This window comes from Thalassophryne amazonica, chromosome 8 (assembly GCF_902500255.1).
Source record: "Thalassophryne amazonica chromosome 8, fThaAma1.1, whole genome shotgun sequence".
Lineage (NCBI taxonomy): Eukaryota > Metazoa > Chordata > Actinopteri > Batrachoidiformes > Batrachoididae > Thalassophryne > Thalassophryne amazonica.
The window spans coordinates 80,295,829-80,310,237 of NC_047110.1; the positions used below are offsets into that span (position 1 = coordinate 80,295,829).

At 45.6% G+C, this 14,409-nt stretch overlaps 1 protein-coding gene across 1 annotated transcript in view; it reads right to left on the reverse strand.

The window, feature by feature from the left end:
• Window positions 1-14,409, reverse strand: part of furinb (furin (paired basic amino acid cleaving enzyme) b) — a 271,471-nt gene that overhangs the window by 96,687 nt on the left and 160,375 nt on the right. The window contains exon 4 of the mRNA XM_034176832.1: window positions 5,442-5,537. Coding sequence (XP_034032723.1) covers window positions 5,442-5,537 — 96 coding nt within the window. The remainder of the gene's footprint in view (window positions 1-5,441; window positions 5,538-14,409) is intronic.

Consider the following 14,409-nt stretch of genomic DNA (forward strand, 5'->3'; position numbering starts at 1 on the left):
GTAGGACATGACCTTACAACTGTCCACTGTGACGCACGTGTCTGCTTGCTGTCCTCACGTGGAAATACATAAAACATATATCGCTTTTGCGACGGGCTGCAGTGAGCAAGCACACAGCGCACACACTGACAGGCTGTCCCAGGTGAAACGGCCTGTCAGATCATGTGAACACGCAGCAGGTGATCTGAATGTCACGTCACCCACGTGACCTCCTGTGCCACATGACGTGGTGTTTGTCCTGCGGCGCGCTGGCCACAGGACACGCGTGTTGAGCTGGACACGTGCACGGAGCTGACTGGACACGCCAGGCCAGCAGATGTGGACATGATAAGAGCGCACTGCTTCATTCGTGTCATGTCATGACTGTACATCTATGACCATGGGTCATCTATAGAGGAACAGAACGGATCATACCTGTATTGTCCGCTCGATAAGAGGGATTCAACTAAATTGCAGTGTATTCTTTATGGTGTGTGGTTTTTATTTTTTCTTCTTCACAGCAGAGGCATGATGTGGTGCAGCATGTTCGAGCTGCTCGCACTATGTTCGTGCATGTGCACGAAACCGTCGCTGGTGTATCGTGCACGCCTGTGCCACCGTGCATCCCTCACGACAGCAGGTGGAATGTTTCGTGGTTCCCCATTTCATGTTTGGTTCGCGGATTTTCTTCCTGTTTCTGTCTTTCATGTTATGTGTGAATGGGCCCTTAATGGGAGCAGCCAAAAGGACATTTTCTGTGCAGAAGCCTTCCCATACAAAATCCCTTTAATCATGGTACAATCACGTCATTCTTACAAACTGGAGCTTGTTACATAATGTAAGTTCCTGTATTATTTCACATTGCCAAACATACTGAAGACAAAAATAATGTTGTAATGTCAGTTTTTTTTCCAATATTGTGGGGTTGCATCAGGAAGGCAGCTGAAGTAAAATCCGTGCAAAATCCCAATGTGGATCTGTACTGGATCTGCTGTGAGGATCCTGAATAACCAAGTGCAGCTGAAAGGCAAAAGTTTTTTTCCCCCCAATATTGTACAGCCCTATAAACAAGCAACATGTGGCCTGACATAGAAAATATGATCACAGGTGTTTAGACTCTTGTCACCTTCTGGTCTGTTACCAACTCTAATAGTTTTAGCGACATTTGCTGTGGTGAAAATGAATACAGTAAATCTTGCTGTCAACACCTCACTCACGGTTGCAGTACAGCAAAAACAAACCAAATGAAAATGTTTCAGAGTAGCAGAAAAACAAAAGTCTTTTGCAAGACTATTATTGAAAAATCTGAAAGTGCAGTATGAGTCTACCTTCAAAAACTGAAGTGGCTAAGCACAAAGAATGGACTCCAAAGACATTTTTCAAATTCAATTTCAATTTATTTTCATTTATATAACGCCAAATCACAACAAAGTTGCCTCAAGGCACTTCACACAAGTAAGGTCTAACCTTCCCAACCCTCAGAGCAAGCACACAGGTGACAGTGGTAAGGAAAAACTCCCTCTGAGGAAGAAAACTCAAGCAGACCAGACTCAAAGGGGTGACCCTCTGCTTGGGCCATGCTACTGATGCAATTTACAAAACAATTCACAAAATGAATATACAGGAAATGTTGCCAGTGCACAGGACAGGAGGGTTTCAGAAACAGACACCAGACCCATCTCTGGATGGAGCTGCACCTCAAACAGAAAGAAAAAAAAAACAGAATCAGGCATCAGAAAAACAACAAATACAGTATAATTTGTCAGCAATAAGCAACAAGAAAAACAAAAGAAATATTAAGGTGATTGCCGGCCACTAGCCCTAAACTTCACTAAAAGACCCAGAATTTAGATAAAGTTGACGCTGCAGCCCGCACGGTTTCCGAATAAAATGAATTAAGAGTAAAAAGCATAGTAACATACTATGCCAGTATGCTAGCCATATGAAAGTGAAAAAATAAGTGCGTCTTAAGTCTGAACCTCTGTGACCCACAGACTTTTTATTCACCCTAGGGACACAAAGTAGTCCTGCACCCTGAGAATGCAAAGCCCAGGCCAGTACATAGGGTTTAATTAGGTCAGCTCGTTAGGGAGGTGCCAGTCCGTGAACAATTTTATAGGCTAGTCTGGTAGCAGCATTTTGAACCAATTGGAGACCCCTAATGCTGGACTGCGCTAAACCAGAAAACAGAACATTGCAGTAGTCCAATCTAGAAGAGACAAGCGCATGAATCAGGGTCTCAGCATCAGCCATAGACAAGATGGGACAAATCTTCGCTATATTTCGCAGGTGGAAGAAAGCAGTTCGTTAGCTGTTCAATTTGATGCCGATGTCTCACTGGACCAAGAATCATCATTTCTGTCTTACCAGAGTTTAAAAGTAGGAAGTTGCTAGATATCCACCTTCTCACTGATGCAAGGCAATCTTCTAAGGATTTTATGTGGATGAGATTACCAGCAGTTATCGGCATGTATAACTGAGTATCATCAGCATAGCAGTGAAAGGTAATCCCAAAATGCCGCAATATGTGCCTAAGGGGTGCTATATAGAAGGGGAAAAGTAGGGGGCCTAAGACAGACCCCTGTGGAATCCCAAATTTCATGTCACTAAGGTTAGAGGTAGTGCTATTGTACAAAATACAATGGGAACGACTGGTCAGGTATGACGTCAACCATACAAGGGCACTCCCAGCAATCCCAAAATGATTCTCCAGTCTATCGAGTACAGTATGATGAAAGACATGAAAAATTCAATTATCTATCAGGTATTTCATGGACCGAGGCAGCTACATGAATGTAACAGATACATGTAGAAATGTAACAGTAAGAGAATTTGAAGAGCAAAAGCATCTTCTTTTTCTTCTTTCGGCTGCTCCCGTTAGGGGTCGCCACAGCAGATCCATTGTTTCCATCTCACCCTGTCCTCTGTATTTTCCTCTGTCACACCAACCACCTGCATGACCTCCCTCACCACATCCATAAACCTCCTCTTTGGCCTTCCTCTTGGTGGCTCCATCTTCAGCATCCTTCAACCTATATAGCTTGGGTCCCCCCTCTGCACATGTCCAAACCATCTCAATCTCGCCTCTCTGACTTTGTCTCCAAACCGTCTAACCTTTGGTGTTCCACTGATATGGTTCTTCCAAATCCTGGTCATTCTCATCACTCTCAATGAGAATTGTGCATCTTCACCTCTGCCACCTCCAGCTCTGCCTCCTGTCTTTTTGTTAGTGCCACCGTCTCTAAGCTGTACAACATAGCTGGTCTTACTACTGTCTTGTAAACTTTCCCCTTCACTCTTGCAGATATTCTTCGGTCACAAATTACTCCTCCCACCTTTCTCCACCCACTCCACCCTGCCTGCACTCTCTTCTTCACCTCTCTACCACACTCTCCATTAGTTTGGACAGTTGACCCCAAGTATTTAAACTCATCTACTTTCACCACTCCCTACTCCCTGTAACCGCACTATTCCACTGGGCTCCATTCACACACATGTACTTATTCTTGCTCCTACTGACTTTCATTCCCCTGCTTTCTAGAGCATATCTCCACATCTCCAGGCTAGATTCAACCTGCTCTCTACTCTCACTACTGAGAGGCACTTTGCTGTGATGTGTGCACTCAGATGTGGCTGGCCAGTCTTCATGTGATCACATCTGTACATACATATCATATAAGTGTGCCCCCCCCCCCCCCCCCCGCACGCCACATGTGTTTGGGGGGGGGGCGACACACATGCGATACACACGCACGCCACACGTGTTGTTGGGAGAGCCGACACTCTGGCACGCCACATGTGTGTTGCTTAGCTACGCCACAATCGTGGGGCACTTTGGCAATTCTCAGACAGCTCGAATGTGGTCAGCTGCTGTCTGCTCTCGTACCAGGAGCACAAATAGCCCCACCTTTTGTAATTGTCCAGCGAGCAGTGTTAGATGTTTGTATGTGACACCTGCCAAGAGGGGGATTTAATGAGCACATGCAGGGCACTCACTGCATGGCCACTGATGTGCGCTAATGGTTGTGACAAGAGGTGTACAAGGCATTTGAGACATCTCCGATTTTTCACGAATGGCATACAATTCCTTCTTCGTGTGCTAGTCGGATTTCAATCGTGTTATGTGTGAAGGGGCCCTTAAAGTTAATGCCCTGCCTCCTTCTACCCTCCTCATTTAGCCGGGCTTGAGATTGGCACTCAGAATGTACTGGCTGCACACCCCATGTGGCTGAGTGACGAGCAAATGGATACATAGCTGAAAAATAGACTACATGGGGAAATGGATTTAATGTGATTTGTATTTGATCAAGATATTCCAATGTTTTGAAAAACAAAAATCACACCTATGCTTGCTTTTAGAGCAACACACACACAGTGCATTTTTTCCATTTTATGTTATAGCCTTTTTCCAAAATTAATTTTTTTCCTCAAAATTCTACTCACAACACCCCGTAATGACAACATGAAAAATGTTTTTTTTTTATTTCGGCAAATTTATCAAAAATAAAAAACTAAGAAGTCACCCGTGCATAAGTATTCACACCCTTTGCTCAATACTTTGTTGATACACCTTTGGCAGCAATTACAGCATTAAGTCTTCTTGAATATGATGCCACAAGCTTGACACACCTATCTTTGGGCAGTTTTGCCCATTCCCCTTTGCAGAACCTCCCTCTCAAGCTCCATCACGTTGGGCGTCAGTGCACAGCCATTTTCAGATCTCTCCAGAGATGTTCAATCGAATTTAGGTCTGGGCTCTGGCTGGGCCACTCAAGGTCATTCACAGAGGTGCCCTGAAGCCACTCCTTTGATATCTTGGCTATGTTCCTAGGGTCACTGTCCTGCTGAAAGATGAACCGTTGCCCCAATCTGAGGTTAAGAGTGCTCTAGAGCAGGTTTTCATCCAGGATGTCTCTGTACATTGCTGCATTCATCTTTCACTCAATCCTGACTAGTCTACCAGTTCCTGCTGCTGAAAAACTTCCCCACAGCATGATGCTGCCACCACCATGCTTCCCTGTAGGAATGGTGCCTGGTTTCCTCCAAACACGACACCGGAATTCATGCCAAATCTTTGTCATCAGACCAGAGAATTTTGTTTCATATGGTCTCAGAGTCCTTCAGGTGCCTTTTGGTAAACTCTAGGTGGGTTGCCATGTGCCTTTTACTAAGGAGTGGCTTCAGGCACAGAAGGCACAGAAGCTTGCTGCAGAGATGGTTGTCCTTCTGGAGGGTTCTCCTCTCTCCACAGAGGAATGCTTGAGTTCTGACAGAGTGACCATTGGGTTCTTGGTCACCTCCCTGACTAAGAACCTTCTCCTCCGATCATTCAGTTTAGATGGCCAGCCAGCTCTAGGAAGAGTCCTGGTGGAACTGAACTCCTTCCATTTACGGATGATGTGTACACAAAGACAGTCATGCATACACACACAGTATATAATCACTCACTGGGAAGGACTCACCAGGTACCATTGCTTGGGGAAATCTGGGTCTGATGGCTCCTCGTAGACGTCTCTCTTCTTTCGTTTTTTAACCACTTGCTGCTCTGCCCACAGCACCTGTATTGGGCAGTAAGAAACATCCACCCATGGCAAACATGAACAAAACCAAAACCCATGGTTTATTTAATAATCCTGTTCACACTCTTTTGCTATTATCAATGTTCTAATTTCAGAAATTACAGAAAAGTCCTGCAGCCATTAGAAGTGGAAACACATGACCCCAGCTGTGTTTAAAACAAGTAATAATCACAATAAAAAGCAACGATGTGAAGACAATCAAATTTATTTAATTTGTCAGTAGAAGGGGGGAAACCTCCCATAAAATTTAAAGTCATTGTGGACACTGAATTTGCTATTTATGGACATTTAGATAGCAGGAGAGCGGTAGGCACAGAATAATGGGACAATGTGCATGAGTACAGGCTGCATCCCCACAGACAACATTTGGTCTGTCACCAATAAAGATTTCTTACAATGTAAAGCTTCTGAGGGTGTCTCTGAAGCTCATTCCCCACATAAAACAAAACCCAATCAAATAGCCTGTCCATAACAGCAGCCGCTTCTTATCACTGCACACAATAACAGACAAATTAAATTGAGAGAATAAATGACTAAAATGTGTCAACATTGAACTAAACGAAAAGTACAATGTGGCAAAATGTGATCATATTTTACGAAAAAGGAAGAACAAAGTGGTAAAATGTGGACATATCTTAATGAACAAAAGGATAACATGTTGACACATTATCAAAAAGCAAAATGTGACAAAATGTAGGGGTGGAACAAGTACACCAAATAAATCATGATAATTGTATGGTGGGGCCTGTATCAAATCATATGATTTGTTGGAGTGTGGGGCTTGCTGGTGTATTTTTTTTTTTAGCAATCCCAGTGTCCTTCTATGTCTTTGTTCAACTGTCTTGGTAGTGGGTGTGTGTGAGTGGAGGTGTGTGAATGTGTGGGCATGGGTTGCATGCCGCTCTCGCCCATGGTGTGCATGTGGGTGTGCGTGTAGGTGTGTGTGGTTTCACCTGTTTATGCAAATGTGTGAGTGTTGGTGGGCGTGTGGATATGGTTGGGTAGCATGCCTCTCTTTGTCTTAGTGTGGCTGTGAGTGTGGTGGGAGTTCCACCTGTCTTGTCTCCCGTTCCCTGGCCATGTACAGCTGTCATGGTAACCTCGGTCAGCCGTGCGTGACAACCGTCTCTACTTCCGGGTCCGTGGGGCCCCGCGATATGTTCGCCCTAGTGCGTGCTCTTGGTTCTATCGTCTTAAGGGTCTTGGGCTATGTTTGTATCGTTTATGTTTCAGGATTATTAGGGGTTGCTGTTTGTTCTTGGTTCGCGGTCGTGCTCGGTTGCCAGGCAGCTGAGTGCCACAGTTTGACAGTTGTCCCCGCCCCTCGTATGGTTTATCTTCTGTGTGTTTCATGTCTTTTTTTTCCTCTCCAAGTTTATTGTATTTTCTGTTCCTCTCCGTGTGAGCTGTGTATAGTTTTTGTGTTTATGCCTGTCGTCTTGGTGTTATGATCACCGTTATCTGAATAGTTGTCTCACTTGTGATTTCCTTGTGTCACTTTAAGTTTTCCCGTGCTCCCCCACCCTCACGTAATCCTCACATCTGTGTGTTAGCAGTTAGTTTCCATTTAAGTCACACCTTGGTTTATGTTATTTGCTGGTTGTCAACCCTTCAGTTCATGATCTTCGATTCACCTGTGTGCCTCTGTGTCCTCCTGCTGTAAGTCACATTACTCTCACTATTATGCCGCGTTCACACCGGGAGCGCCCAGACGCCACAAATTTGCATTGGTTGTGTGGCGACGGGTGTGCCACCATCGCCCGGTGTGCCCAGTGAAAATTCGCCCCAGTGCGTCATCAAATAGGAGGAGCTTCCATTCCGCTCACCGGCTCCGGTTGTCAGTCAAGTTAACATGACGGACCTTGATCACACGGAGCAAGTTGTTGTGGAAAGCTGACAAACGTCATGAGACGTTCCCAATTCAGGGAGTATCATCATTTGCTGCAGGAGCTGCATCTGGATGATGGCTGCTTTCAGCGGTCCTTCTCCCTCTGCAGGACCCAGTTTGAGGACCTCCTGTCCCGTTCACGCGCACACATGTAAACAATGTGTGGGGCTGCAGCTCGCTCTTCCCCAAAAAAACTCTGTCATAATTGTGTTTAGAAACCAGTCACAATTTGTTTTATTATACATCTGTGTAGTTAAGAAATAAAATAATCTTCATGGACGATTCGCTTGTGCACACACGTAAAAAAAAAAGAAAAAAAAGAAGAAACTCCGCTCCCCCTGCTGTGGGGCTGCTGCTCGCTCTTCCCCCAAACTTTGTCATCATTGTGAAATAAAGAACAAAAGGGACATAAGTCCTGCTCACAGGCTGGCTACCAGAGACAGGACATGTTCACATCCAACTCAGTCAAACTCCAGATATCTCCACGTCACTACATATTCAGTCCCTGATTGGTCATCGCGGCACGACAAGACGAAAAAGTTCAGACTTTTCAACTTGGGGAGGAGGGCAACGCTACATGATGCGATGTAATATCGCGCCACAAACGCGCCAATCACTCAAAATCGCTTCACTTGCATCGCTTCATTCGCGTCCATCGTGTCGCACTGCGTGGCTTGGCGCCAAAACACCTCCTTCCATAGGGATTACATAGCAACCTGTCACTGCTGTTGCTCACTTCGTGCCCAGTGTGAACGCGACATTACTTTGGACAGCTGGTTTGGGTTAATGGTTTTCACATTTTGCATTTTGTCACCTTGAAGAGTTTTTTGCTTACTTTCTCACTGTCATTTTTTTGATTATTGTTTTTTTTACCTTGTCAGTTGTGACTGCGTTTTGGATTGTGAGGATTCTTAACGCTGTTGTTGTTGGTCATTCGGCTGCTCCCAGTTTCGTTCGGGGTTGCCACAACGGATACAGCCAGATCCGCATTAAAATACTTTGTTTTTGCATGTAGTTCTTGCATCTGGTTATTCTCACTGGCACATGTGCTGCATATAATTTCTCTATGACTCTGGGAGCGATGAGAGAATGGTTTCATCACCCAGGTTCTGAGAGCATATGCGCTATTGGCAACGAAATGATCATTTTATATAGTGTTGGCGTCCTGCGGGACAAAGCTACAGTGCAGGGATCAAATTTATGCAAGGGTCAAGGTGCCTTAATACAAGGGAATGCGCAAAAAAATGTGCATGCATAATAGCAGCTCTGGTGTGAGTTAGGGGCAGCACAGTGACTTAGTGGTTAGCACTGTTGCCTCATAGCAAGAAGGACATGGGATCAATTCCCACCTGCGGCCTTTCTGTGTGGACTTTGCATGTTCTCCCCGTGTTTGCGTGGGTTCTCTCCGGGTGCTCCAGCTTTCTCCCACATCCAAAGACATGCATGTTAAGTGAATTGGAAACTTTAAATTGTCTGTAGGTGTGCGTGCAGGTGTGAATGTGTTTGTCTTTATGTGGCCCTGCAACAGACTGGTATCCTGTCCAGAGTGTACCCTGCCTCACGGTCTATGAATGCTGGGATAGGCTCCAGCCCCCGCGACCCAATCTTGGATAAGTGGTTGAAGATGAGTGTGTGTGTGTGTGTATGTGGTGTGTGAATATAGTATAGTGGCCCTTTTTTAAATAATGGATATCCTATTAGAGGCTACATATATTTATAAGGCAACTATTATTCAATATGCAATCAGGGCATTCTGTGTTCTTTTAACTGTTAGAAAACCACCAAGGTTGTATCTTGTGTTTACAAGTTGTAGATTTATTTTAGCTATTACACATACACCTGCTATACTGTAAAGAAGCTATATCTCCAACTATCCTTCCACCTTTGGGAGCTGCATTTCAAATGCAAACTGATAAAGGTGTCTGAAAGAAAACAGACTGTGAAATCTAATACTGCAGTTTTGGTGTAGAAAGAATGAAAACTTTTTTTCCATAAACAGTTTAAAACACTCTCTGTGGAACATTACTATCACTTATTAATTAATTGTTGGTTGAATATTTGCTGAAGTTAACCAAACCTTTATCTGGCTCGATTTTTGCATCAAGAACACCAAAGTGATGTGCTTGTGAATTAGTCAATTTACAAGAGTGCATTAAAGATTTAAAAGCAGCACAGCACATTCTGGAAGTATAACTTTTCATTTAAAATTTTAAGTGGGGTTTTATTTTCTGCCAGTGTTCTTATTGCTGTCAGAGTAGTTTCTAGGAGTGAGACTTCTTCACTGAAAATGTGGCCAATGGAGCTAAAAAAAGAATGTTTGTTGTATGGTTGGGGGTGCCTGGCTGCCTTTCGTGTCTGTCTTCTGTTTCTGTCTTTTGTTTTTCCTTCCAGGTATCAGGACCTCACCCTGATCACCTGAGGCTGATCATGTGCAGCTCGTCAGGACTCACAGCTGTGGTGCATCTACACGGATTGGAGCATGGTGGCATTTAAGTCTGGAGTACACAGTGTGTATTTGCCAGAGACTCGACCTTGTGACCAGACGGGTGAGATCGTCGTCTTGAGAGCCATCTCATCATTATGGATGCAGAGAACGTCCAGGTTTGATGCCATGGTCTGTGAAAGAGGAGGGGGTGAGGTCTCACGCTCGTCAGCACACTTCCTGAGGTACGTTAGGTTTTGTGACTAACATTTGTACAGTCAGTAAATGTGGTGTCCCTCACACCTTATTATATTGAGCTGTTATGTTAGTCGTTTATTCAGCTTCCACTGCAGTGATGATGTGAACTGGGTGTTCCATGCCTGCAGGGTGGGAAGCTGATTAAGTGATTAAGCCAGGAAGTGTTTGCTGTTTGTGTACACCTTTGAGTGGTCTCTCTGTGTGTGGAGTGTGGACTCACATGATGGTTTCTTCTTTCACAGACTCGGTTTGTCGCGGCCACCTGGGGGGTGTCGGCGGGGTCCTTGGGTCCGAACTGTTTCTGGCTCCGGACCGTTTGTGCAGCTGGGAGCGCACCGTAATCCACCTCGCAGACCGCGCACTTATTTGTTTGTACTTTCTTCACATCACTGTTATGTCATTAAATTTTGTTATCCTTTGTACCGTGCTCTGCTTATTTTATACTGGGTCCTTCAAACGCTGGTCGGTTCTCCGGGCTGCGTCCGACACATAACAGTAGTCTCTGGCCAAACATCACGGACCCAGCGGTAGCAGAGACGGTACCGCGCCGGGAAGGCGGCAGCAGACGTTCAGAAGTTATCCGGATCAGTTGCGGGTGCTCTCCGCCCGGATGGTGCGTGTTTGAGAACCCATTATCGAATACTGATTTGAGCTCTCTTGCAGCCGTGTTCCTGTGTGTGCCTTATCCGAGGGTTGTGGTGGAGTGTGACTGGCGACGGCTTCGCGTCACACTTCGACCGGATAAGAGGTTTAAACGGGAGCTGCAAGAGTGTGTCTGTAATGGGTGAACGCGCACGGCGGAGCTCTGTGGCATGGGTCGCTGTGCTTCCTGTTGTTACAGTTGTAGCCCCGTTTCCCCGGGTGAAGATAGCTACTGCGTCTGTTGTGACAGCTCCGGCGTAATTTAGTTGAATCACATTTTGGTTGTGTGTTTACACGTAGCTGCTCACAGGAAAAGCAGCATGAATTGTTTTCTCTGTTACCAAAGGGGGTTTTTATTTTCAGCACTCTGGCTCCTTCTGTTGGTGACTGAGTCACATTACCGTTAAGCTCTTAAGTTGGAACAGGTGTGTTCCATTTGTTTGAGCTTGACGGTATAAATCACTTATTAGTTTTGTGTTGGTTCATTTTTTTGTGGGTGTTTTTTGAGTTGGTTTTTGTGTGGGATTTTTTTAACACTATTTAGTGTTCTGGGGTCGTAACCCTGCAGTCTGTCTGGGGCATAATAAGGACCCAGTTAACTTTATGTTAGTCTGTTAGTCTTTTGTTTTATTTCTTTTGGTTTCACCTCCCAGGGTTTGATGGGACGGTCCCCTGGGGGGTGATGGGGGGGTAATTGGGTTGTTTTTTCTTTTTTCTTTTTTTTTGTTTTTTGTTATGCCCTCTCTTCTCCTCTGGCTCCAGCCGTGTGAGCCGTACGTGTCGGCGTTGCTGGAGTGGTGCAGTTTGGTTGTGCTGGGCGTTTCCCAGGTAACCTCTGCACCCGGGAGGGGGGGGGGGGGTTTCGGGGTGTTGTTGTTTTTTTTTGTTTGTTTGTTGATTCCCTGTTCCACCTCCGGCTTCAGCGCGCCTTTGAGCCGTCTGCCATCGGCGTGGCTGAGGTTTGGGGCAGTGGGATATACCCGCAGCTGGTGGCTGGTTTGGAAGTCGGAGGGGTGGCGCCGTTTTGTGCCGTCTGCCATAACCGCTGTTCCACTCCTCCCGGTTGACTTCTGGGGTATAGTCATGGTTGGTGACGCTGGACGTGCTTCCAGTTTCCACTGCGCCGAGGGGGTGGGGTTGGGGTTGTTTTGTTTGTATGTTTTTTTTTTCTTTTTGTTTTTCCCCCCAGTTTCCGCCCTCAGGGTGTGACTGTGGTGTCCTCTGGGGGGAAAGGGCTGTGGGTCCATCTAGCCATAGACGGCCGGGGCTGGGTCCGTTGGTCATGAGGTTATTACTCCTGGAGCTGGCGGGATGTCCTCTGGGGGGTGTTGGTCCCTACATGTCGTCGGGGGGGGGGGGGGGGGGGGGTGTTAGCGTTTTTATTTGCAAGCTTAAGTTTGGGTTTTTCTTTTCTCCTCTTCCCGGGGTTTGATGGGACGGTCCTCTGGGGAGGGGGGGTGGTTTGGTTGTTTGTGTTTGTCTTTTTTGTTTTATGACTAATCAGATTTTAAACATGGTTGGACAAAGGCTGACCGCACAGGTTTAAGAAGTCCTGGCCACACCTGTGCAAATTGACTGACAGAAACAAAGGCAAAGATGCAGTCAGAGGAGAAGACGTCAACCGTTCTGTTAGATGAAGATTCTGTTGGAAGATGAATGCAGATATGGTTTCCAGCCATGGTCCCTGGAGGGGGGTGTTTCTCCTGGGCCAGGTTTGTGTGGTCGCCGGGAGGCTTCCCGTGAGGGTGGGGTGCTGTTGTATGGTTGGGGGTGCCTGGCTGCCTTTTGTTTCTGTCTTCTGTTTCTGTCTTTTGTTTTTCCTTCCAGGTGGCACGCGTTTAGGACTGAGTGGCTGCGTGGCTGAGTTATCAGGACCTCACCCTGATCACCTGAGGCTGATCATGTGCAGCTCGTCAGGACTCACAGCTGTGGTGCATCTACACGGATTGGAGCATGGTGGCATTTAAGTCTGGAGTACACAGTGTGTATTTGCCAGAGACTCGACCTTGTGACCAGACGGGTGAGATCGTCATCTTGAGAGCCATCTCATCATTATGGATGCAGAGAACGTCCAGGTTTGATGCCATGGTCTGTGAAAGAGGAGGGGGTGAGGTCTCACGCTCGTCAGCACACTTCCTGAGGTACGTTAGGTTTTGTGACTAACATTTGTACAGTCAGTAAATGTGGTGTCCCTCACACCTTATTATATTGAGCTGTTATGTTAGTCGTTTATTCAGCTTCCACTGCAGTGATGATGTGAACTGGGTGTTCCATGCCTGCAGGGTGGGAAGCTGATTAAGTGATTAAGCCAGGAAGTGTTTGCTGTTTGCGTACACCTTTGAGTGGTCTCTCTGTGTGTGGAGTGTGGACTCACATGATGGTTTCTTCTTTCACAGACTCGGTTTGTCGCGGCCACCTGGGGGGTGCAGGCGGGGTCCTTGGGTCCGAACTGTTTCTGGCTCCGGACCGTTTGTGCAGCTGGGAGCGCACCGTAATCCACCTCGCAGACCGCGCACTTATTTGTTTGTACTTTCTTCACATCACTGTTATGTCATTAAATTTTGTTATCCTTTGTACCGTGCTCTGCTTATTTTATACTGGGTCCTTCAAACGCTGGTCGGTTCTCCGGGCTGCGTCCGACACATAACAATGTTAACCCAATCAAAAACTTTGCCTTGGAGAGGGAGGCCATTAACCTTACTCATGTGACCTGAAACTAATTTTCATTTATTTTGATTCATTATATCAATATCCGCATGACTGACCTCATGATGCTGCAGAGCCCAGTGCACACTGCAGATAACTCTGGATGTAATAATATCACTCATTTGCTTATGTGTGATGCACATGTAGAATCGGTTACTGCCAACAATTAAACATGAGCACATTTTGATTTAAATCAAATAAGACTTCAATATGATGTAATTAGTAATCACATCAATTATGACAAATACATGGAATCATTTGTTGGCATGTGGTAAATGTGGGAGGATTACTCTTTATGTTTTAGAACTAATCCATGTTTGTGTGACAAATCAAACGAAAGCTGTGGGATCTGAAAACTAATTTGAAAACTGAGAAACCAGCATTATAGGTTCAAAGAACACACACTCACGTAACATAACAAACATGGCAACAGAAGATGACCTGCATACAGGCTTCACCTTGGATCTTAGCTGTGAACTATTTGCTCCTTTGTGCCATGCTTGAATGGTTCTGAGAAGTTCTACTGCAGACAAATTCACAGAGACAATGCCTGCTCCCACCAAAGTCTCGAAACAAATTATACGGACAAACAAGTTATATAAACCCCTGAGAATAAGAACAAACCACAAGTGCCCAATGCCATATCTCTCAAAGAGGCAGAAAGAGAGAGAACAAAAGAAAGCAAATGAGAGAGTAAAAACCCTTTAAACCACAGTATGCAGTACCCAGCCAAACACCGCATGTTAAAAACCAACAGCAGCCACCCGAAAACAAATCGATTGTTTCCCCTCACAGAAAAGGTGTGTAGAGGAGGTGACAAACAATCTTAACAAGCACGACGGTGATAGCGTATACCGTCTGCCAATCCCATTTCGCCTCCGTGAGATCATTCAATGGGTATGGTGATACTATGTTGTGCTCACAATTAAGAGTAG